Source organism: Myxocyprinus asiaticus, chromosome 3 (assembly GCF_019703515.2).
Source record: "Myxocyprinus asiaticus isolate MX2 ecotype Aquarium Trade chromosome 3, UBuf_Myxa_2, whole genome shotgun sequence".
NCBI lineage: Eukaryota > Metazoa > Chordata > Actinopteri > Cypriniformes > Catostomidae > Myxocyprinus > Myxocyprinus asiaticus.
In genome coordinates, this window is record NC_059346.1 from 62038424 (window position 1) to 62064583 (window position 26160).

General features: G+C 40.9%; 1 protein-coding gene across 2 annotated transcripts in view; it reads right to left on the reverse strand.

Annotated features, from left to right (window-relative positions):
- The window catches only part of LOC127426178 (MAP kinase-activated protein kinase 5-like), a 155240-nt gene that overhangs the window by 116239 nt on the left and 12841 nt on the right, over nucleotides 1-26160 (reverse strand). For both annotated transcript variants that reach the window (XR_007894750.1, XM_051672802.1), the window contains exons 3-5: nucleotides 1365-1440; nucleotides 1044-1141; nucleotides 820-928 (exon numbers count right to left, since the gene is read on the reverse strand). Coding sequence is in view for 1 of the 2 variants with exons in the window: in XM_051672802.1 (XP_051528762.1) it covers nucleotides 820-928; nucleotides 1044-1141; nucleotides 1365-1440 (283 nt within the window). In the remaining variant the exon portion in view is untranslated. The remainder of the gene's footprint in view (nucleotides 1-819; nucleotides 929-1043; nucleotides 1142-1364; nucleotides 1441-26160) is intronic.

Sequence of the window (26160 nt, forward strand, 5' to 3'; positions counted from 1 at the left end):
TGCGACCTCCGGAGGATGCAGCCTTCCAAACGAGACACAGCCATTGTGACCAAATCAGAGCAGAAAACGATACAACCATTTATAACTTCTGAATGAGAGATGTTCTTGGTAATGTACCAGTAGGTGTGTGTACTCGCTGGTCACACAACAGGATCACCGGCGTACGGAGGTAAATCGTGGATAAAACATTTAAATGTCCGCGAAAGTCAAATTTGGCCATTTTAGACATGTACATACCTTACCTGGGACTTGGCATTGATCAAAGGTGTTTTTTTTTTTTTTTTAGGTTTTTCTTGATATCGTGTTACAGGTGTTTTCCATTCATCGCCATTGTTTTCTCCCGCTGTTGGTCTCAAATTTGGCAGCAGCGGGGAAAAATGTATGTCACTGAAACAGGTCAGTTTAAATGTTTCCATTAATTTTGCATTGTTAGATCGCCTTCTACACATCAAAATGTAAAATATACAATACAAATAATAATATTAACAATGTTAATATAATATCTCACTTTCTTCACACGATGGTGTGCCACGTTAATCCCTGCGTTAATAAGGTTCAATATGGTTGGATACCCACTGTCATTTTCAATGAGTTAGTGTATAGTGCCTGACGAAATTAGTACAGAGCTAAAGTTAGTGCTAAAAAGCAATGTTTCCATGAAATAAGGAGATTACAGGGGCCTGTTGCAATACAATGTTGAATCCAGAGTCAGAAAGCTGTCTCTGTTGAAGGTCATGTAACTAGTCCTATAGAGAAGGATTAATGCTTATTTAAGCTCTGTGGTCCAGCAGCAATAGTTATGAACTGTGAATGCTGTACCTGTTTTGTGACCTGACTGGCCATCTTCTCTGTAAAGTGCTTGTGCTGGCTGATTCTGTGGAACAGCTCGCCACCTTCCATCATCTCCATGACAATCAATAGCCTTGCCCTTAGACATTAAATAGAAGTACAGAATAGTAGAATATGCTTATTTTTTTGTTAGGGAACTTTGGCTATTCACATATAGGCAAAACTGTGCTGAGTGCACAAGTTGGACTTTCTACCTTGGACTGGATTCATGTGGAAACTGTACGCTGTTGGCGTACACCTCCATTATTTTAACAATGTTGGGGTGAGAGGCACACATCATATGAAGTCTCACCTACAAATAAAATCAAAGCAGATCATTTAAAGCTGCACTAAGAGATGTTCTGTATAGTCTAAAATTCTAAATCTTCAAATGACTGACAATATTTTTTCAGAGACATAATGACAAGCCAGATAAAGAATGCTGTTATAATTAACCCCTGACACCAAATGATAGCAAGCTGAAATGCATGTACTCCAAATAAAAGAAACAAAATCATCCATACGTAGCACGCTACCTCATTGCGAGCTTTCGGTCTGTCAATCAAGATCTTAAGAGCAAATCGTTCTTGTGTTGACTTCTTCACACACAACCTGAGGAAAAAAAAAAAAAATCTACATTCAGGAATAGTACATTCTAAAAATATTTGGTGTACCATGTGAACATCTGCAGGTGTCATTTTCTGCAGTCATTGTCACATCTCCCATTATTTAGAGAGAAAAGACTAGGTGTGGGAAGAAAAAAAATTGATTCTGTTTCAAGTCACGATTCTTGAGACAAACGATTTTTAACTCTTCTTCCTGATCAAAAATCTATTTTTAATGTAAAAAAAAAAAAAAAAGTTTTACAGCATTTACAGACCAGTGTAACGCATCTGTTGGACGTCTGTTCAAAACTCCAGGGCTTGTAGATTTGAATTTGAGAACTTGTACAATAAATATTTGTACATGTTAGTCAATACACATTATGCAATTAAAGTTTGCTTTGACTCCGTGTTCCGTGTAATGTTTCTAAAGATAAGATCCACACACTCAATTTTCATTGAAAAATGTCTCTTTTTATATACTTCATGTTGTTTATAGTCAACTGTTGATCAAAACGTAAAAATAAACAAATTCTAATCACACATTGCACAGATGAGGTAAAAACAACTGTGCAACTTCAGTCTCGTTATTGTGCGATGCGCTAATTCAACTGTAAACACTTGCTCACCAGCTGTCGGTCCTCTTAAAGAGACAGTACCATTTTAACACTTATGTCAATATAAATACTTGTAAATTGTGCATATAAACAAGATGTAACAACATTTTGTGAAGTAATAAATGTGTAAATATACTCTCACTGAACACTTTATTAGGAACACTATACTAATACTGTGTAGAGCCTCCCTTTGCTCTCAAAACAACCTCAATTCTTCATGGCATGGATTTCACAAGATGTTGAAAAAATTCCTTTGTGATTCTGGTCCATGTTGACATGATTGCATCACACAATTTCTGCAGATTTGTCAGCTGCACATTCATGCTGTGAATCTTCCATTCCACCACATCCCAAAGTGTTCTATTGGATTCAGATCCGGTGACTGGGACGGCCACTGACTTTTGCTTTGTGACACTGTGCATTATCATGCTGGATGTAGCCATTAGAAGATGGATAAATTGTGGCCATGTAGGGATGCACATGGTCCACAACAATACTCAAATAGGCTGTGACATTCAATCGATGATTGATTGGTATTACAGGCCCAAAGTGTGCCAAGAAAACATTCTCCATACCATTACACAACCGCCACCAGCCTGGACCGTTGACACAAGTCAGGTAGGATCCATGGATTCATGCTGTTGGCACCAAATTCTGACCCTACCATCTGTGTTCCTCGAGATTCATCAGACCAGACTACGTTTTTCCACTCTTCAACTGTCCAGTTTTCATGAGCATGTGCCCACTGCAGCCTCAGCTTTCTGTTCTTGGCTGACAGAAGCGGAACCAGACGTGGTCTTCTGCTTTTGTAGTTCACCCGACTCGAGGTTCGACGTGTTGTGCATTCTGAGATGCTATTCTGCTCCACTGTACAGAGCAGTTATCTGAGTTACTGTAGCCTTTCTGTCAGCTCAAAGGAGTCTGGCCATTCTCTTTTGACCTCTCTCATCAACAAGGCATTTCGGTCCACAGAACTGCTGCTCACTGGATTTTTTTTGTTTTTGGCACTATTCTGAGTAAACTTTAGAGCCTGTTGTGTGTAAAAATCTCAGGAGATCAGCAGTTACAGAAATACTCAAACCAGCCCTTCTGGCACCAACAATCATGCCACGGTCAAAATCACAGAGATCACATTTTTTCTCCATTTTGATAATTGATGTGGACATTAACTGAAGCTCCTGACCCGTATCTGCATAATTTTATGCACTGCACTGCTGCCACATGATTGGCTGATTAGAAAATAGCATAAATAAGTAGGTTTACAGGTGTTCCTAATAAAGTTCTGAGTGTATAAATATTTATTATACATTATGAAATATTTTAACTTCAACAAAAACTGTATGTTGAAGAATTTAACAAATAGTCTCTTGCAGCATCTCTTCGGGGGTTTGGTAAAAACCTGTGCAAAGCCCTGCCCTATACACCTAATGTTTTGATATCGTACACTTAAATTGTATATGTGGAATTCTATTTTCATTATTAGGTTGCAACCTTGTGAATATTTTGTGTTAAAAATTTGTATGAAATTTCAAACAGTGAAAACTGTTTTTATCATTATTATAAATGCAATCATGCCATCATACAGTATAAACTGATTGAATGTGAAATTTGTGCAATTTAAAAAAGCCAAAATGTGATTATATTTATCAAAAAAGTTAAATATGAAATCAAATATACACTCTCACATACTATAACACATCAAGTCATACAGATGAATACAATATATATGTGAAGACGCCCCTTCCCAGTTTGCTTAATTTTTTTTCATTTGCATTATGCTAACATGTCGTCAAAAGTCTAGCAAGTAAAAAATAAATAAAATAAATTACTATCAAATGTTGATTCTTTCTCTAACATGTCTGTAGAGGGCTGGGTTAACTTAAAGGAATAGTTCATCCAAAAATTTTAATTATCCCATCATTTACACACCCTCATGCCATCCCAGATACACTATATTGCCAAAAGTATTCGCTCACCTGCCTTTAGACGCATATGAACTTAAGTGACATCCCATTCTTAATCCATAGGGTTTAATATGACGTCAGCCCACCCTTTGCAGCTATAACAGCTTCAACTCTTCTGGGAAGCCTTTCCACAAGGTTTAGGAGTGTGTTTATGGGAAGCTTTGACCATTCTTCCAGAAGCGCATTTGTGAGGTCAGACACTGATGTTGGACGAGAAGGCCTGGCTCGCAGTCTTCGCTCTAATTCATCCCAAAGGTGCTCTATCGGGTTGAGGTCAGGACTCTGTGCAGGCCAGTCAAGTTCTTCCACACAAAACTCTCTCATCCATGTCTTTATGGACCTTGCTTTGTGCACTGGTGCGCAGTCATGTTGGAACAGGAAGGGGCCATCCCCAAACTGTTCTCACAAAGTTGGGAGCATAGAATTGTCCAAAATCTCTTGGTATGCTGAAGCATTCAGAGTTCCTTTCACTGGAACTAAGGGGCCAAGCCCAGCTCCTAAAAAACAACCCCACACCATAATCCCCCCTCCACCAAACTTCACAGTTGGCACAATGCAGTCAGACAAGTACCGTTCTCCTGGCAACCGCCAAACCCAGACTCGTCCATCAGATTGCCAGATGGAGAAGCGTGATCCGTCACTCCAGAGAATGCATCTCCACTGCTCTAGAGTCCAGTGGTGGCGTGCTTTACACCACTGCATCCGACGCTTTGCATTGCACTTGGTGATGTATGGCTTGGATGCAGCTGCTCGGCCATGGAAACCCATTCCATGAAGCTCTCTACGCACTGTTCTTGAGCTAATCTGAAGGCCACATGAACTTTGGAGGTCAGTAGCGATTGACTCTGCAGAAAGTTGGCGACCTCTGCGCACTATGCGCCTCAGCATCCGCTGACCCCGCTCTGTCATTTTACGTGGCCTACCACATCGTGGCTGAGTTGCTGTCATTCCCAATCGCTTCCACTTTGTTATAATACCACTGACAGTTGACTGTGGAATATTTAGTAGCGAGGAAATTTCATGACTGGACTTGTTGCACAGGTGGCATCCTATCACAGTACCACGCTGGAATTCACTGAGCCCCTGAGAGCGGCCCATTCTTTCACAAATGTTTGTAGAAGTAGTCTGCATGCCTAGGTGCTTCATTTTATACACCTGTGGCCATGGAAGTGATTGGAACACCTGAATTCAATTATTTGGATGGGTGAGCGAATACTTTTGGCAATATAGTGTATGTATGGCGTCCTTTGTTCTGATGAACACAAACAAAGATTTTTAGAAGAATATCTTAGCTCCGTAAGTCCATACAATGCAAGTCAACAGTCCAAAACTTTGAAACTCAAAAAAGCACATAAAGGCAGCATAAAAGTAATCCATACGACTTCAGTGGATAAATCCATGTCGTTATAAGTGATATAATAGGTGTAGGTGGGAAAAAGATCAATATTTAAGTCCTTTTTTACTATAAATTCTCCTCTCTGCCCATTAGGTGGTGATATGCACCAAGAATGCAAATCGGCAAAAACAAAATAAGAACTCTTAGGAGATTAGAGCGCTTAGGAAAGCTGTTTGAAAGTGAAGATTTATAGTAAAAAAAAAAAAGGACTTAAATATTGATCTGTTTCTCATCCAAACCTATCATATCACTTCTGAAGAATACTTTTACTGTATGCTTTTTAAACTTCAAAGTTTTGGACCCTGTTGACTTGCATTGTATGGGCCAACAGAGCTGAGATCTTCTAAAAATCTTAGTTTGTGTTCAGCAAAAGAAAGAAAGTCATACACATCTTGAATGGCATGAAGATGAGTAAATGATGGGAGAATTTTCATTTTAGGGTGAACTATTCCTTTAATATGCTAATTCAATAATAGACACAGGGGGTGCATCTCAATCAGCTCCCTAGTTCAGTAGCCAGGGCACTGATCAGGGTGTCGACTGTCCCAATTGCAACATATTTCCAGTGCACTGAAACATTTGCTCTATAAAAACCTATTAAAACACACACACAAATGTAAAACTATGAAGAAAAAAAAGCTTTAATTTTCCTTTAAAAGATATGTTGTTTGTGTAATGTCTTTCAACCTTAATGACCATGAAAGCAACACAATCTTTGTCATTAATTTTTTATTGATTCCATACTCATATTTAAACAGCACAAGAATAGTCAAACACTGAATAACAACAGACACACATATAAACAGACAGTCCAAAGAAAATACTCAATGATATAACAAAAACATATAAAATTAATCAACATATAAGGAAAAGAAAAAGGGTTCCACATATTAATTTTAATCAGAATTGTCCCTCTCCACTGCTCCTCCCTGGCAACCTTAAGTGGCCAAATAAGTGCCCCACTTCTTACCATAAGCACCCAAACTGCCCAGCCATCTATGTGACACCTCTTCAAAAGCCGCCACTCTGCCCATCTTGGTGCACCACTCATGAAATGAGGGCGCACCAGCCGACTTCCATCCCCTAAGAACTACCTGCCTGCTGATCATCATGCTGGTAAGGACCCAGTTTTTTATATGTTTGTTCATTATATTAATACCTGCCCCATCACCCAAAATACAAAGTCTGGGGCAAAATAAAATCTGAGTGCTCAAGACCTCACAGATAAAATTCTGAACCCTCGACCAAAACTCTTGAATCTTAGTTATGAATCCAAATTACATGGGCTATGCCCCCAACCTCCAACTGGCATCGCCAGCAAGTAGATGTGCCTTTAAGGCACATGAATTAGCCAGGATTAGTACACTGAAGCTTCATGACTTTTTCAAAAAGCAGCAAATACCATCTCAAGAGTGTCTGCCGCTTTAGGGGGATGCGTACTACACCCAAAGGTGATACAGAGTAGATGGCGCAGCTGTAAGTACCTGAAGAATTGAGATCTGGGAATCCCAAACCGCTGTATTATATTTTCAAAGGATCTCAACGCTCCATTTTCATACAGGTCACCCAGCATAGCAACACCCTTCTCAGACCATTCCTCGAACCTCCTGTTCAATAAAGAGCCAGGGAGGGTAAACCAAATAATATTAACAGTAAAACAAAATCTTGGGGAGACCTAACCCACCTTTGTCAAGTGGCCTATGTAACTTACTGGAATGCAACAGAGGGTGTTTACCATTCCAAATAAAGAATTTAGCTATTCTATCAAATTGTTTAAAATAAAAGAGGAGAACTTCAACAGGGAGAGACTGTAGTAGGTAGTTGAATTTTGGAATACAATTTTAATATTTTTATAACATTAACCTTCCCAGTCATAGATAAATGTAGTGAAGCCCACCTGTCCACATCACTTGGAAACCTTTTTATTAAAGGGTCAAAATTAACTAACTAAATCACTCAAATTTGCTGGAAATAAAATGCCCAAATACTTAATGCCCTGCTTGGGCCACTGGAAGGCACCCAGTTGAAAAGCTGTTACAGGGCAATACGCTGTCAGAGCCAAAGCTTCGAATTTAGACCAATTCACTCTGTATCCTGAGAATTTAGAAAAGGAATTAATAATTCTGTGGAGGCAAGGCATAGATCTAGTAGGGTCAGAGACGAATAATAAAATATCATCTGCGTAAAGCAAAAGTTTATGCGCCACACCTCCCGCCACCACCCCTGGAAAATAATCATCCTTTCTTATCGCGGCTGCTAATGGTCCCAGGGCAAGACAGAACAATAAGGGGGAAAGAGGGCAACCCTGCCAAGTGTCCCTATCCAGAGTAAATTAATCTGAAATTAATCCATTCGTTTGAACCGCCACTACCAAAATCTTAAAAAGATAATCCCTGGGTATCTCAGCAAGTACAGATGCTGACTACCACACCTGGAGTCGCAAGTTTGAGTCCAGGGCGTGCTGAGTGACTCCAGTCAGGATTCCTAAGCAACCAATTGGCCCGGTTGCTAGGGTGGGTAGAGGCACGTTGGGTTAACCTCCTCGTGGTCGCTATAATGTGGTTCTCGCAGTGGGGCGCGTGGCGAGTTGTGCATGGATGCCGTGGAGAAAAGTGTGAGCATCCACACACGCTACGTCTCCGCGGTAACGTGTGCTCAACAAGCCACGTGATAAAATGCGTGGATTGACTCTCTCAGACACGGTGGCAGCTGAGATTCGTCCTCCGCCACCCGGACTGAGGCGAGTAACTATGCCACCATGAGGACCTAGAGCACATTGGGAACTGGGCATACCAAATTGGGGAGAAAAGGGGAGAAAAAAAAAAAAAAAAGATAATCCCATTCTATCATATCAAACGCTTTTTTGGCATCAAGTGAGATGGCAGCGACCGGAGTCTGATCGTTCGCCACTGCCCACATGACATTAATGAAATGCCTAATGTTATCAGAAGAGTTACGGCCCTGAATAAACCCCACCTGATCTATATGTATAAGAGGTGTCATAACTTTACTTAATCGGTTAGCCAAAATTTTGGACAATATTCAGGGAAATTGGATGGTAACTCTTACTCTCACTTGGATCTTTGTCCTTTTTAAGAATCAGACTGATACGGGCTTGCGTCATGGTTGGTGGAAGCTTACCATTCTTTAATGATTCCGTATAAACTTTTAGCAAAAGTGGAGCCAGTTCTCTAGCATAAGATCTAAAAAATTCAGCGGCAAAGCCGCCTGTAGGCAAGGCCTTAATAACCTTGCCAAGCTCCTCCAAGGTTATCTCAGACTCAAGATAATTTTTTTGCTTAGTCGTCAGTTTAGGAAGTCCTAATGGTTCCACAAAGTTTCTAATATCCTCATCAGTAGACAAAGATGTGTAATTATAGAGATCAAGATAGAATTCTTTAAAAGCATTATTAATATCAATGGCTGAGGTAAATATTTCACCACCAGCAGATTTCACTGAGGGAATGGTAGAAAAAGACTCTCTCTGTTTTATATATCTAGCCAGAAGTTTCCCTGCCTTGTCCCCAGACTCAAAGTATGACTGTCTTACCCTGAATAGCCAAAACTCTACCTTCCACGACAAAATAGTATTATATCTGTATTTCAATCGGGTCAACTTGCTGAGGCCATTAGACAACATTCGGCGCTTCAGCTCTGCCTCAGCATATTCCCTTACAATTTCATGAGTTCTTGTGCTTTGGATTTTTTGGTGAATGCAGCATAGTGTATGATGTGACCCCTAAGAACTGTCTTAAGTGCCTCCCAAGCCATGCCCACAGAGGATACAGAGGACCAGTTGGTCTCCATATAGACACTGATTTCAGCATTTAATATTTGTTGGAAATCAGGATTTTGCAAAAGGTATACATTAAAGCGGCAACTATATGATTTCTTTTTCTCCATATGTGGCAACACCTCTAAACACACCAGGACGTGATCTGAGACTAAAATGTTTCCAATTCAGCAGTCAACAACAGATGAAATGAGGGACTTGGATATAAAAAAAATAAATAATCTATTCTAGAGTAAATCTTATGGACTGATGAAAAAAATGTATAGTCCCTCCCAGATGGGTTCAAAAGTCTCCAAATATCTGTAAGACCAAGATATTTACACATCCTGTGAAGCATCAATGATGCTCTAGGGGGCTTGCACACTTTTGCTTCACTATGATCAATGACTGAGTCCATCAAAAGGTTAAAGTCTCCTCCCAATATTATATCATGAGGGGTACCAGCAGCTTGCAACATCCCTTCAAGATCTATAAAAAAGCCCTGATCATCAACATTAGGTGCATAAATATTAGCCAAAATAAGACTGTTTCAGCAAAAACAATAATGATTCTTCCTAATTTATCTCTACTCTGTTTGAGACATTTGAACTGTAGATATTTACTTATCAGCATAATGACTCTCCCGCTCTTACTCGAGCCAGCACTATAAAAAAAATGGCCACCCCATATTTTTCCAAATTTTTCAGCTTCCTGTGGAGAAAGGTGCGTTTCTTGAAGAAGCACTATATCATATTTCTTATGCTTAAGAAAAGAAATAACCTCCCTTCTTTTTATGGCGTGCCCCAACCCATTCACATTCCACATGAAGAGAGACATTCCATTCATATTAAAATTTGACATTTTGACATAAGAAAAAATATATTGTGAGTCAAAAACATGATGATAAAAACCACATTCCAACATTAGTGCAACCATCAAAACCCAAGCATCCCCCGAATCAAAACAAACAGAAAAAAGAAAAACGTGTGCATTAACCCCATGCACAACAGCGGCAAATGTCGTCCATCCCTCCAAACTCAAAGTCCATGCATGCCTACGAGAACCCTCGCGACAGCTTTGCCGTTGGATTGCTCAAGTCCAGTGTTTCTATACAAATTTTGTGAGACAGAATTACACAGCAAAAGACAATCTATAAAACAAACTCCAGCCAATAGGTGGAATAAACATCCATAAAACTGTCCTGAAAGTGTGACACTCTACAAAATAAACTCCAGCCGCTAGGCAGAACCAGCAGAGAGCGTGTAGATTCATGCATAAAACTGTCCTGAAGGTGTGTTGCTCTACAAAATAAACTCCAGCCAATAGGCGGACTAAGCACAAAGAGCGCGTAGATTCATCCATAATACTGTCCTGAAGGTGTGTTACTCTACCGCTAGGCGGAACCAGCACAAAAAGAGCATGCAGATTCTTCAAACAGTCAAGCAAATGTTCAGTGAGTCCACTCGGCTGCAACATGAGTACAAAAAATGACTTACTCCACTGACTTTATGAAGGACATCGCTTGCTGTGGGCATGTGAATGTTTTACAGCCATCCTTAGCATCTATTCTCAATTTGGCCGGGAATATCAGTGCAAAAGCGACGTTCCGTTGATGTAAAGGTTTCTTGCATTCCTTGAATCTATCATGTTTCTTTCTTCGAATTCACAAAGTCTGGGAACAAAAAAATGCTGTGGTTCTTCCAAGAAAGCCTTCCTTTACTCCTCACCTTGCGTAACACAAGATCTTTATCGGATGATCTCAGAAATTTTGCCAGAATTGATCTGCAAATCACCGAGCAGGAACTCTGAGCTCACTCGATTTCCAGCTTATGGCCTGCTATGTCGAGCAGATTCGGAAAGAGCCCATCCTGGAATTTCACCATATCCTGTCCCTCTTCGCCCTCAGGAATTCCAACGATTCGGATATTATTCCAACGGTTACGGTTCTCCATGTCCTCCAACTTTTCCCAGACACGCTCCAAATCGACCCTGGTCGCTAGCGGATTAGCAGATAATTTCCTCTCCGATGACTCCAGATAATCAATCCATTTCTCGACATCCCCCACTTTTGTAACTATATCAGTGAACTTTGCCTCCATGGCAGTGACCGATCGATGTATGACAGCAAGATCATCCAAGTCAGAAACGACCTTCGTCAGCACTGCCAACATGTTCAGCATCTCTCGTCGCATTTCCCGCACCTCTCCAACGAAATCAACTCCCAGGCTCGCTTTTTTTAATCAATGGCCAGTGACATCTACCGAGTTTACTAATTTAAACCAGGACTTGTATTACACATAGATAACTTATAGGCTAATATTGCTGTTTAGCCAGAGGGGAACTGGAATTTTATTGGCAGATAGTGCTCGACGCTCTGCCCCATTGCATGCGTCATCGCAAACATATAAGGCGAAGCATGGCGCTTATCTGATCAGAATTTTTTCCTTCAAGGTCACAACAAAATCATCTCTCGTACTCTGGACGTCCGATCTTCATTCAGCATTTGATTCTGCAAACCTTCACAGCGAATGGATTGCTTTCCATTTCCCTGTTGTGCTCCGACAAACAGCTACGCTTTGCCGTTAAGTCTGCAGATTTCAGTGAGTCGATTATATTCTGCTTCCGGTTGTGCTTCAATGCTCTGCATACCCTTTGAAATTGAATGCTTTTCTTAACGCTATAGCATACTGTGATATGTGTGTTTTTTTTGTTTTGTTACTGTAACCAAGAACATAAAAGCCATTGCTTTTCAAGAAGTCGTTTCACAAATATTTCCCACCATGTGAACGATATATACCCTTGTCTGATGGGCATGAGCGCTGCGTTTTCTGCCTGGACCAAGCTCATGCGGAGGCAGTGCATGGTGAGACTGCTTGCGCTCACTGTGAGCACATGAAAATCAAGACGATTCGCTCTTGGATAACCTTCATGCCGGTCCCCTCCCTTTCCACCATACTCTTTCTGCAGCTCCTGAAGGACCACACAGAGGCACGCGAGGGCAGAATTTAGAGTGTGGAGAGTACAATTTGATGACTGGTGCAAGCCTTGCATGCCTCCATTTGAAGCGTCTTCACCTGTGGAGTATGCCCTTGATGTACGGCCTACTATCAAAGAGCATAATGCGATCACATTTGGCAGTTACAACAAAGACGAGGAAGCTATGTCAATCACAGCATCTGAAGGTGAGGCCTGGTCTCACTCGGTCGATGAATTTGCTGGTATTTCTCCCCGGGCCCATGGAGTACACCTGTGACGTACGGTCCACTATCGAAGCACATGTTGCAATCATGTTCGGCGGTTACAACAAAGACGGGGATGCTATGTTGATCAGTGTGTCTGAAGGTGAGGCCTGGTCTCACTCGGTCGATGAATTTGCTGGTATTTCTCCCCAAGCGTCTCTGACGCCAAGTTAAATTAGCTTCTCTCTCGGGCAGCTGCAGCAGTTTGTTCTTGGGGTGCAAACATGTACACAAAAAGGAGCTCTTTTCCAATTCCCAATGTCAAAACAGTCTCAATGCACAACCGCTCACTGAGGGTGGGCGGTGTACAGTTCCCGTAGACACAAGGGGGCTTGTGTGTCCTCTTGCAGTTGTGAAGTTGGGGCTCCTTTCAGCTGTTCTATTTTCAGCTGTATGAGAATAGAATCAATTTTCTATTCTCTGATCGGACAGTGTGTCAAAGATTTGTGACACTCCAACTGCGATGCTCCTACTACTGGCTTAATTCATCTCCTAAGCAGCGAAAATGTGCCGTTCAGGTGCTGCAACTGCAGTTTGTCTTTCTTGCCATGTGACTAAGCGTTCAACGACACCGCAACTGTGGTGTGTTTTCTGCTATAGGCTCAGTACATCTCCTAAGCAGCACAAATGTCTTGTCTAGATGCCGCATCTGCATTATGGGCAATTCCAGCATTACAGAAGTGACATTTGAAGGGAAAACTTCAAATTTAACATCATATATAAAGTACTCATGACCAGTATAAGAACCATTTGAATGGATAGAGTCCAGACATCAGAAAACTTTCAGTCTAAAGTTTTCTTCCACTTTAGATCAGGAAATGAACTTGCGTTACAAACGTCACTAAAATAGAAAATAGTTTTTGGGAGACAGCACACTTTGTAAAAACTCTGTGAATTGAAAATCACAATTCAGCAAGAATACTAGCCCTAATGTAGGAGGGTTGGCACTAAGAACATGTAATATTTAGTTTTTATTAATTGTTGTTAACATAAATGGGGGAAAAACTGTCATTACGAGTGTGACATTTCTTTGTTACGGATGTGAAAGTTGTAAAAGCAGCACTTACATGACGAGGAGAAAACCATCCAAAACGCTCAAACTTGTAGACTTTGATCTCTGAGACATCTGTATGATATCCATCAAGGCTGCACAATATATTGTAATAAGACTGAAATTGCGATATAGCCTTGCATGAATACTAAGCCTCAAAAGGCTGCATATTAAAAGTCTGCATTTACCGCTTCAGAACAGTATATGCGGAACATGCAGACTAGCACAGCAATATTAGATTATGTTTATCATATTAATTCAAATTGCAAAGTTTATAAAATTGTCCCTTCCCAAATGCTGGCTATAAATGCAGTAGCTTGAAACAAGTCACAGATCAAAGCAAGTCAGTGATCTATCAGAATCATCATGGTAAAGAATGACCAGTGGAGGTTTGTGATTCTCTCACTGACATACATATGATATGATCCAAAGCGTCCATAACGGTCATGTCCGTAACACATTTTTATAAGTGTTTCAAGTTCATCATACTTTACATAAGTTAGCTTTGTACAAAAAGTTTCAAATTATTTGAATGAATATTGCTTGAGTGATATAAACTTAACCTCTAAAACATTACGGACGTGATACAGCACAGAAACGCAGCGACATCATAAATTTTGCTCTTATAATGTAAAAAAGTGCTGTTATGACAAAGTGTGCATATTTTTCAGAAAATTCCTTGTCTCTGTGGAAAATGATTTTTGCTAACAAAGTGAAAATAAATAGTCCTTCGATCCCACTTTTGCAATTATAAAATTTGGCTGATTGAAACTTTTTTAGAAATGGTGCACCCCTCATGTGATGCAGATAATGCCATTTCCTAAAAAAGTCCATTATAGCACTACAATACAGTAAAATGCAGATCTACTTGAACAATTTAGAAGGGGTTTTGTGCCTTTGCTTAAAAATTTTTTTCCATGGCATGGTTGGCATTTTCGTGGAATTGCTCTTATGTCTTTCGGGACACCCACAACACCACAAATGTGGTTTATAAAGAAAGCATTTATTTCTCTTCACGTGGAAAACATTGTTTATCTTTGCAGGGTTATTGCACAAATAATGCTCTCCCTCAAATACAAAATAATGTTCAAACGCAAAATGTGTTTATTCTTTTGCAAAGATATTGCACAAACAACGTCGCCCTTATCGTGGGGCTCAAATGCAAATGTCGTTTGTCCTTTAGCAGGGGTATTGCACAGATGACATCGCCCTTATCTTAGGGCTCAATCACAAGCATTGTTGCACAAAAAAGGCTCACCCATTCACAGGGGCTCCACAATTCTCATAAACTAGCCTACCCTTCTGCAGTATATGGAACAATAGTAGCATGTCATACAGTCTTATAAGGCTATGTTTTCATCATTCATTTGTATTTCTTCTTTCAGATTTGTCCCTCACATTCTGAAGACCTGGTTGTTGTTCTGAATCATTGTTAAAATAGATTCTAATCCCTTTTGGCGTAAGCTCTGCTCCCCTGCCGTCATTGCCTCTGGCAGAATCTGGTAGTTTGAGCAACTATCTGAGCGCTGAACTATAGGACAGGACTTACACCAAATTACGTAATTATCTCTACATTCGTATTAATTCCAATCATCCTGAGTCTTTTCTGATAGAAATGGAAGCCTAAACGTAGTTCTAGGAGGAAGATCTCTTGATTAATTCTATCAGGCATCTTATCCAATCACAATTCAGCCTCTGCTTTATAAGCCTGCACAGCTGTTTTTCATTGTTTACATACTTCCATTGTTTTCACACCTCTCCAGCCCATCTCCACCAGTGTAGGTCCCGTCCTGAGCGGGAGTAAGCTCCACTCCCCTGCCGTCATCGCCTCTAGCAGGATCTGACAATTCAAGCAAATATCTGAGTGCTGAACCGTAGGACGGGGCTTACGCCAAATGACAGAAGTATCTCTACATTCGTATTAATTCCAATCATCCAAAGTCTTTTCTTATAGAACTGCTTTCGGTCTTCCTAGCTCTGAGAGCTTTCCGGTCCATAGTGCAAGGCTTTCACATACTGGTCCGTTCGGACAGCACTGCAGTAGTTGCTTACATAAACCACCAGGGGGGAGTTCATGGCACCCAATGATGAACTTGGCACACTAGCTTCTTCTCTGGAGTGAAAGACATCTCCTGTTGATAGGACATTTGCCTCACCAAGTGTTGTGCAAAGTCCGGGAGGACAGGAAAACAGTGCTGTTAGTTGCGCCAGACTGGCCCAACCGCCCTTGGTTTCCAGAGCTGGTGGAGCAGTTGGATGCCCCCCTGTGGAGGATTCCAATGAGAAGGGACCTGATCTTGCAAGCAAGAGGCACAATCTGGCATCCACGTCCAGAAATGTGGAAGCAGGACTTACTCTATCCACACTCAAAGTGTATGCTGCTGCTATAGCGACTGCCCACTACCCCATAGGCGGTTTGTCTGTGGACATGCACCCCTTGGTCCTCAAGTTATTGCAAGGTGTGGGATCCCGATGTGGGACTTGTCGCTGGCGCGTAACGTGTTTTCACATTCCCTGTTCGAGCCACTTGATACAGTAAGCTTATGTGTATTCTCTCTAAAGACTGTGCTGCTTCTTGCTTTGGCTTCAGTGAAATGTACTGGGGACCTTCATAACATTTTAAGCTTGAGGAGATTTTGGATCTTTGCAGGCTACCGATCACAATTATTATGGTATAATGCATTTCTCATACCTGCTTGTGTCCAAATAAATCTCCTTCAGAGAGCATCTCAGGATTCATCTCTTGCAACGCATCCATGGGCATCCACGGTGTCTGTCCGGCAGACAGACACTAGCAATCTTTTCATATCTTTGCACATTCAATGCAACCGTGGAAGACAACACAAGTGTTGTTCTGTGCATGGCAAGTTTTGGTGGTAAATCCAAAGAGACAAACTTTAATACTTAACACAGTGAAGCTAACATCTTCAAGTTGTTACCTTATTACAGTGGTAAACAGCTGCCCGCTTGTACTCAAGTTGATGATGCAATCGGACGTGGTTCGGACCCAAATAATATGATGTGAATAGAGACCAGCAGGGGCAGGGAGAGGGGTAGGAAACGAACCCGGGTTCAGTCCAAGCAATAGGGATGATGACAACAAGTAGCCATTAAGCATTATGTTGCTTCAAGAATATTAAATGAACCTTGTGAAATTTAATAGAGATGCTGCGCCACTGCAGAATGCATATAGGGGAAACACTGCACTGGTCAGTGGACGCACACTGTGCACAAGGTTGGATAGGCGTCCACTGATTTCACAAGGTTCATTTAATATTCTTGAAGCAACATAACGCTTGCCAGTCCCAGTCAGCTGTCTGCTTTCTACACTGTGAAAGAGACCCACCAACATACACACACAAATACACATACATACTCAGTGACGTCACAGCATAACACACGTGTCAAGTTCACTTCATTTCATGTGGCCCGCAAGCTAATTTCTTAAACATAAGATGGCAGGGGATCACATCATTTCACTGACCAATTAGTAATCACTTTCCTCATAAATATTAATGAGCCTTCCCCTGTCATCTTAGCCCTATGTTTTGTAGCGCATTTTGATTGCTTCAAAAGCGGAATGACATCACTACATGGACCATTTATCAATACGGCTCAATGAATAGAGGAGCACAAGTGCAGAGCAACAAATATTTTAAATGCACATGTGAATCAGTGAGATGTGCAGCGGGGACTGCGAAATGCATTTGAATGTGGTACACAATTGTCTGTTAAAAGAACAGGAGAAAACAAATTACCAGGTTTTTCAATTCTCAAATCATAACACTTACAAAATTTACCATGGATTTACTGTAGTAACACTAACTGTATTAACTATGGTTGTTGTGGAAGAAAAAGTTTCTAAATGTATTAGGGTTGCAGCGGTATACCGGTTTCACAGAATACCACGGTATGAAAATTGACGGTTTTCATACCATGTACATTTGCTTATCTACGGTATTGAGAAAAAAAAAATGCAACCAGACGGAGAATCTCACCTGCGCGTGCGCATCTCCCTTCCTCCTCGTCTGCCTGTCAGACTCGTCAACTTGCACCACACACACACATGCAGTGGAGAAAATGTTAAAGAGAAGCGAGGCGAGGGGGTCTGACATAAGTGTGTGTGTGAGTTAAATCAGTGTTTCTCAGTTGGTGGGTCAGCAGGGAAAGAACAATGCCATGGTTCTCCCATTGAAGATATTTCAGTGGCCGCCAAAGTGATAGCCTATTTAGGACTGCCAAGGCAGATTTATTGATAATCTCGCAATCAGCTAAAGGCTTCTCATCTGCACTTTTGCACGAGTGTAACGGAACCAGCTCGCAATAATGATCTACTCTTCTCTCTGGTGCGCGCGTGCAACAACCAGGCTTCCCTCGATATTGCGGAGCGCAGACCTCAAAACCGATGTGACCAATTTCAATTCTAGCGAGACTTTTCTAATTTAAAGTGTTACAGAGGAAGTCAAGTCGACATGCCAAACAGCACTGAGGAGGAAAAGAGCAACACTGTGCTATGCGCTAATATTTTATTTTTTCATTATACTTCACCTTTACAAAATTGTTTCACGATTTTACATGAGTAAAAGTAACTGTTATATTTTGACAAAATGTTATAGTTTCATATGAAATAATCTAAAGGTAGAATCTCTTAGACCTCATTTTATATCAACAGTGGCAGTTGTAGTTGTTGGGCCTCATGTATTCGGATAGAAAACAAAGGCAGGCCTAACACAGTCGTAAAGCCTAACTGAGGTCCACACACTCCGTCATAAATCGTACTGATAAAAACCACGGCAAAATCAAACAAAGGGAGTCCAAAACTACAAATCCCATGAAGCCTTGCTCACTAAAAGATCGAACTCTCAACTCCTATTGGATGAGGCACACGACAGAACGCCCCTCAACCATGACGTCATCAGGAGTAGAAATACCTCTGAGATGCTTCCGGGATTTGCTTCCAGCAACCTTGCTCACCGTGTGTAGACGCAGCTCATCGCTGCTCTCAGGTGTAGCCTCGTGGCACAAGGAAGTAACATCCGACTTGAAACTGTGGCCATACAATCTCCATCTCGCTGGACGAGTTGAGATTACTCTGTGTTCCACCGAACACTCTAACAGATCCGAAGGAGACCGCCGAGCAATCCGCATCTTCATCCGTTTGCCTGCAGAAGTGAAGAGAAAAGATTTCTCTTCCCTCTTCAATCAAGTCAACGTCGCCGATTTCTCCGCCAGCCCGCCAAGAATCAGCAGCCGTACTGCCCGCCGACAGTGCGAGGAAACGGCCTCCCGTCATCACCCGAGCCTCGAGGAACCGAGTCGGAGTTAAAGGACGGATGAACACACATTCGTCTGCGTCCTCATACGATTCAAGTAAGAGGTTTACGTCTGGGCAGAGATAGAATATAATAGTGTTATTCTTGTGTATCAAGGTTATTGCTTGTACAGTTTATGGACCGCCGAGTCCGCTCATTGCTGCTAATAATACTCAAGGTATTACTGTAATGTACTGTTATCACGAATGAGATCTGCTGCATTGGACTGTTGTGTATTTCCGCCATCGCGGGTGAGACCGGCACACTGAGTTTATCCATTAAAGAACCAAAGACTGCGGGACAGTTTACGAGCCGTCCACTGGGTCTCTGAGTGATAAACTAACAGCTGCTTTCTCTTCCACGATCGCGAAACCGGCTTTGGTGCCGCCACTTTAATCTCCCTCTCTCTCGTACTAACCACACACACACGCGACCGCTCACAAACATTCTCGCACACACTTTTGGCTAGTAGATAACTTTGTGATAAAGCTCAGCTTTGTCCCCTAGTTATCGTACAAGCGGAGACACGCGGTAAACGGGCAGACGCCATTGACCGGCTTCTCTCCGCACACATTCGCGGCCATATTCTCTGGCCGGAAATCCCGTGTGACGTACTCTCCATGAGAGTCACGTACACCATTTTGTGCGCGTCCCTTCTTACACACACACACACACACACACCCATTCTCTCTCACACACACACACACACCTTCCTCTCATGTGTTATAGGCTTATTTTGGTTACCATATCTAATCATGTCACTGTTTAATTTGTAGTTGTAAGTCGGAAGTTTTAATTGACTGCATTGTATTGATTTATTAATTGATATTACTGCATAAATAAACTTTGTTATATTTCAAAGAGAAGTGTTTCGGTTTGTTTTGCATACACCTGTGTCATGCTGACAGGGGATGTCAGTGCTCGGATTCAAGCCTTCATTGTTTCTTTTCGAAAATCGATATTCTTCAGATGTCGATTTTCCTAAGAGATTTCCCAAGATTGAAGGACATTTTAACACCACCAACTCTAGAAGCATGTGGCAGGGAATTAACATCATCACGGACTATAAAGGGAATAAAAACTCCGCATGAACACCGCTGCCTCTCTCCCGGATGAGCTAAATACTTTTTATGCTCGTTTTGAGGGAAATAACACCGCCCTCGCGGAGAGAGCTCTCGCGGCCGAAGCTACAGAGGTTAGTTCACTCTCCGTCTCTGTAGCGGATGTAACCCGATCCTTCTGACAGGTGAATATCCGCAAAGCCGTGGGCCCAGACGGCATTCCGGGCCGCATCATCAAAGCGTGCGCGAACCAGCTGGCTGGTATTTTTACGGACATTTTCAACCTTTCCCTCTCTTTGTCTGTAGTCCCCACATGCTTTAAAACATCCACCATTGTGCCTGTTCCAAAGCAATCAAAAATCACTTGCTTAAATGACTGGCGTCCTGTTGCTCTGACCCCCATCATCAGCAAATGCTTTGAGAGACTAATCAGAGATTGCATCTGCTCTGTGCTGCCTCTCTCTCTAGACCCATTGCAGTTTGCTTACCACAACAACCGCTCCACTGATGATGCCATTGCATCTACAATACACACTGCTCTCTCCCACCTGGAAAAAAAGAACACTTATGTGAGAATGCTGTTTGTAGACTACAGCTCAGCATTCAACACCATAGTGCCCTCCAAGCTAGATGAGAAACTCTGGGATCTGGGCTTAAACAGCTCACTGGATCCTGGACTTCCTGTCAAGCAGACGCCAGGTGGTTAGAATAGGCAGCAACATCTCATCACTGACCCTCAACATTGGAGCCCCACAGGGCTGTGTTCTCAGCCCACTCTTGTATTCCTTGTACACACATGACTGTGTGGCAACACATAGCTCCAATGCCATCATTAAGTTTGCTGATGACATGATGGTGGTAGGTCTGATCACTGACAATGATGAAACAGCCTACAGAGAGGAGGTGCACACTCTGACACACTGGTGTCAGGAGCACAACCTCTCCCTCAACGTCAGTAAGACAAAAGAACTTGTGGTGGGCTTCAGAAGAAAAGACACAGAACACAGTCCCATCACCATCAATGGAGCACCAGTGGAGAGAGTCAGCAGCTTCAAGTTCCTGGGTGTCCACATCACTGAGGAACTCACATGGTCCATCCACACTGAAGTCATTGTGAAGAAGGCACATCAGCGCCTCTTCTTCCTGAGACGGCTGAGGAAGTTTGGAAAGAACCGCCACATCCTCACACGGTTCTACACCTGCACTGTAGAGAGCATCATGACTGGCTGCATCTCCGCCTGGTACGGCAATAGCACAGCCCACAACTGCAAACCACTGCAAAGGGTGGTGCGAACTGCCAGACACATCAGAGGTGAGCTTCCCTCCCTCCAGGACATATATACCAGGCGGTGTGTGAAAAAAGCTCGGAGGATCATCAGAGACTCCAGCCACCCGAGCCATGGGCTGTTCTCACTACTACCATCAGGCAGGCGGTATCGCAGCATCAGGACCCGCACCAGCCGACTCCATGATAGCTTCTTCCCCCAAGCAATCAGATTTTTGAACTCTTGATCTCCCACGATCAAAATGCATCAGCACTGCATTTTATTACTCTTACTCTTATATCTCACACCGGACTGTCATAAATTATATTATTATTATATTATATTCTCTCTTAACAACTTACTATCAACCGACAGCCTGAATGTCAATACAGTACAATACAACCTACTGTACATTCTATATATACTTTTTTTATTGAATAATGTGTATCTATATTGTGTGTATTGTATACTGTACAGTGTATGTTATTATTTGTATATTGTGTTGTAATTATGTGTATATTAGACTTTAAATTGTGTTGTGTTAATTTGATGTTATTGTAAATTGGTATATGTCTCATCACTGTCACGACTGCTATGTTGCACTTGTGTATATGGCTGTGTGACAATAAAAGTGATTTGATTTGACCACAAAGACTTAAAAAGCGCATTGGGAATTGGGCATTCCAAATTGGGTGAAAATGGGGAAAAAAATCTTACATTTTTTTTTTTTTTAAATACAGGTTACGTTTTTACTATGGTGGGTTGCCACTTGATTTCCAATGTAAAATCTGGGTCCTGAAGCAAAACCAGTTGAGAACCACTGAGTTAAAGGTACAGACAGGAGCAGCCTGGCTGCACTGTCGTGCACCTACGGTATATGTTAATTGTTAATAATCATAGGACATTATTTTAAAAGCTCACACAGCTGATGTTATTTTTCATTTAGTAGTTAATTTAACATGCTATGCTAACATGTAAACTAACATGCTTTAGTTATATAACATGTTATAGTTGCATGTTATTTTTTTTACCATGTTTATAATTCGGTTTATTATTATAATTCTGTTAGCTTTCTTATTTATTCTATTTATTTTATTTATTTTCAAAAGGGAGACTTATTTTTACACATACTTCAATTTAAAAAAATGGTTTCAAGTTTCAATTATAATAAAGCATTTGTTCAACAAAAAAAAAAAAAAAAAAACTCCTTTCACTCCTTTAAGGGTCACTGTAACTGATAATAATAATTGTGTAGTACCGTATACTGTGAAACTGTGATATTTTCTGAAAGAGTTATCGTACTGTGAAAATCTCAAACCATTGCAACCCTATTTAGACTGCTGTTTTTCCATCACAAAAATGCCATAGTTCTTTATATAGAAAGCATAGTTACTAACCTTGGTAGTAGTCATGCATGGTTTTAACTATGGTTACCATGATCATATTACAAATATCATTGTTAAAACTACGGATGTTATGGAAGAACTATGGTCAATTTTCATAATTATTCTGGACCAAGCTATCAGTTTGGAAAATCTGTTCTCATGTAATGCTCTCTGATTGTAGGAAAATGTAAGTTGTTTTGTTTGCTTTCAGAAATTTCAAGAGATGACTGTAGTTCAATCAGTAAGAGCCTGATGAAAGAAATCTGTAAAGTCACACTGTCAGAATCATTCAATTTATAAAAAGGTGTTTTTTTTTCTTACAGGAGTTACTGTTGTTAATATTATAATTAACATCTGTATCCCTTCCTCAAAATCAATGCTATACTGCCAAATGTGCATCTCAATGCACAAAATATGCAATATTATTGGTAATTGCATGGGTACTACCAAAGCAGGTGCTGGTGCCACATTTTAACTGGCCCTCTGAGGGCACAAAAAGCCCTGATGTGGTCCAGGCTAAAACTGAGTTTGACACCCGTTTAAGCTATTCCTCCACCGATGTGTGTTAATCCCGCGTTGTGGGCTTGTGGGCGCATAACAGCACCACTGCTGAAAAAATCCTAGTGGAAACACTGCAGTGTCATATAGGCCAGATAAAAAAATATTGAGTGCACGTTTAAGGAACTTTAGGATTATTTGGGTACAGCTTGAGAGTGACAAAGATAGCACAATTCCACACATTCTGAATGACTGCTTTGTTAATGTAGGTTTCTAGTGTTTTCTCTACTGTTCCTTTTCATATTTGGCTCCTAAACTATGGAACAGCCTTCATGGCAATGTTGGGGACTAAGAGACAGTCTTTAGTTTAAGTCTAGACTGATATCTTTAGACAGGCATACACGTAACTTTCCCTCAACCAGTATTTTTGTTGCATTAGCCAGGTCTGCTGGAGTTTAGAGATGCGCAGATCAGAATTTTTACAACTGATGCCGATTTTCTTGTCATCTGATCAGCCAATATCGATAATTTAACCTTTTATCAGGATCTCTGTCATAAATGTTTATACAATATAAGCTTTCTGCTCACTGTTACTGTCAACTGAATTATCCTCTGTTGTTAATACCATAGCGGTACAAGTTGGCAACACTTACATTTTGAGCTGTTGTGGTCACGAAGAAGAGCAAGAATACAGTCACCGCTAAACATCAGGAGATGAAGGTAAAAACAGCAACAGTGGATGTGCAAGTCAAGAGCTTGTGTGTGAGGAGGTCTGAAGATACCTGCATTTGTATAACTCGAGTCTGAAGGAATATAAATACACCTTTTTGGGTTTAAACTCCTGAAGAGAAAATCCAGTAAACTTCTGACTTCAACTGTATGTATGCACACAGTTATATGGAGTATGTTTTGACAGGTTCACATTCGACTGTATGTAGACGCTGTGCATTCATGTCAAAATGGAAGTATACCTGAGTTGTGTGACACCATGCGAGGGTTGGATGTGTGAACAGCGATCTCTGCGCACTTTGCTAGTTTTTAATACTTTTTATGTCATAAACTGGTGAGATTCGATTGATTCTTAACTGTTTTATGAAGGCAATATGTCAAAGAATTTAAAATCCTCGGGCTCTGGAGACATTAAAAGACACTTACGTGCTCAAGCTGATACCCGAGACAAGGCAGCAGACCAGGGACTCAATTTGGACAGTGCGGCAAGAGAAATTCAGCGGCAACTGGCGAGCATGTCTGCAATGCTGGCGAAAATCGTCGCAGACTTGGAGAATCTGGCTGTAATACGTCGATCGATCACTTCCATGGAGTTGGTTACAAGATTGTCGGACGTCGAGAAACGGATCGATTATCTGGAGTCATCGGAGAGGGAATTAGCTGCTAACCTGCTATCGACCAAGACAGACTTGCAGCGCATTTGGAGGATTTGGATATGGCAGAGATATGGTGAAGGCAGAGATATGGTGAAATTCCTAGACGAGCTCTTCCCGAGTCTGCTCGACATAACAGGCCACAAGCTGGAATTCGAGCGAGCTCACAGGGTCCTGGATCGGAGGTCCACTGAGGGAGACAGGCCCCGATCAATTCTGGGCAATTTTCTAAGATCATCTGATAAAGATCTCATGTTATGTGAGGCGGGGAGTAAAGGAAAGTTTTCTTGGAAGCATTTTCTTGTTCCCAGATTTTGCGAATTCGACAAGAGAGAAACGTGATAGATTCAAGGAATGCAAGAATCCCTTTCATCAATGGAAGATCGCGTTTGTTCTGATGTTTCCGGCCAAACTGAGAATAGATGCTAAAGATGGCCGTAGTGAATTTACATGCCCACAGCAAGCACTGTCCTTCATAAAAACAGGAGGATGTAAGCCATTTGGTGTTTTTCATGTTGCTGTTTAGTGGGCCTGTCTCACTGAACATACACTCGACTGCCCGAGAAAGCTGGGCGCCTTCTTTGTTTCTTTTTGTGCTGGTTTTGCCAAGTAGCTGGAGTTTGTTTTGTGTAATATCATTTCTTCGTGACAGCTTGTGGATAAATCTGCAAATGTTTGGTGCTTATGCCTCTTGTGGTGTGGAGTTTGTTTTGTGGAACATCTCTTGCAGGACATTGGAATGATTGGGTCTTTTGTTGCACTCATTTATCGGCCGAATGGGCCGGCTTACTGAACATTCGTTTTTCTGTTTGTTTGGTTCGGGGGAAAGTTTGGGGTTTGATTGTTACACTAATGTTGGAATGTGGTCTTTATAATATTGTTTCTGACACACAATCTATTTTTTCTAATAAGTCAAATGTTAATATGAATGGATTATCTCTCTCCACGTGGAATGTGAATGGGTTGGGGCACCCCAAAAAAGGAAGGAAGGTTATTTCTTTTCTTAAACATAGGATATATGATCTAGTATTTCTGAGGGCTGCAACTAACGATTATTTTGATAATCGACTAATCTAACGATTATTAGAATGATTATTCGACTGTTCGGGCGATTATTGCAACGATTAATCATTAGCTCTAAACCGACTATTCAGCTTGTGCCCCGACTTAAAAGGTTGTATTAAAAATGCTTGCTAACAATAGAGGACAAAATCATCTTTTAAAAATACCTCTAAATGACATTCACTGAATTAAAGGGAAAAAATACTTTTTATTATGTTTAATTCAGTAAATATTTCACTACAAAAAAATCCTATTGTTATCAAGTACATTTGTCTTTTCTACCATTTAAAATTGTCTAAAAATCCTTAAAACAAGATACATTTACTTGAGAAGTAATGTATTAGATATTTAGACTTGCTTTAAGAGAATGTATCTTAAATATAAGTGTATTTTGTATATAAGGTGTATTTTTTCACTTGGTTATACTTCTGCGAGTGTAGTAAAGACAAAATACACTTATATTCAAGATCTATTCTCTAAAAGCAAGTCTAAACATCTTATATGCTGCTTCTCAGGTGAATGCATCTTTTTTTTAAAGGATTTTTAAGTACTTTAAAATATTTGTATTTTTAATATTATATTCAACATTCTCAGATAAAAAATTTTTTTTTAATTCTTCTGCAGTATAGCTGCTAAAGTAAATATATGTTGTTTTAAAGTAATTTTAGATATTTATATTGGAAAACAAGCCAAAACAAAAACTAATAAAAAAATGTATTTTTTTTT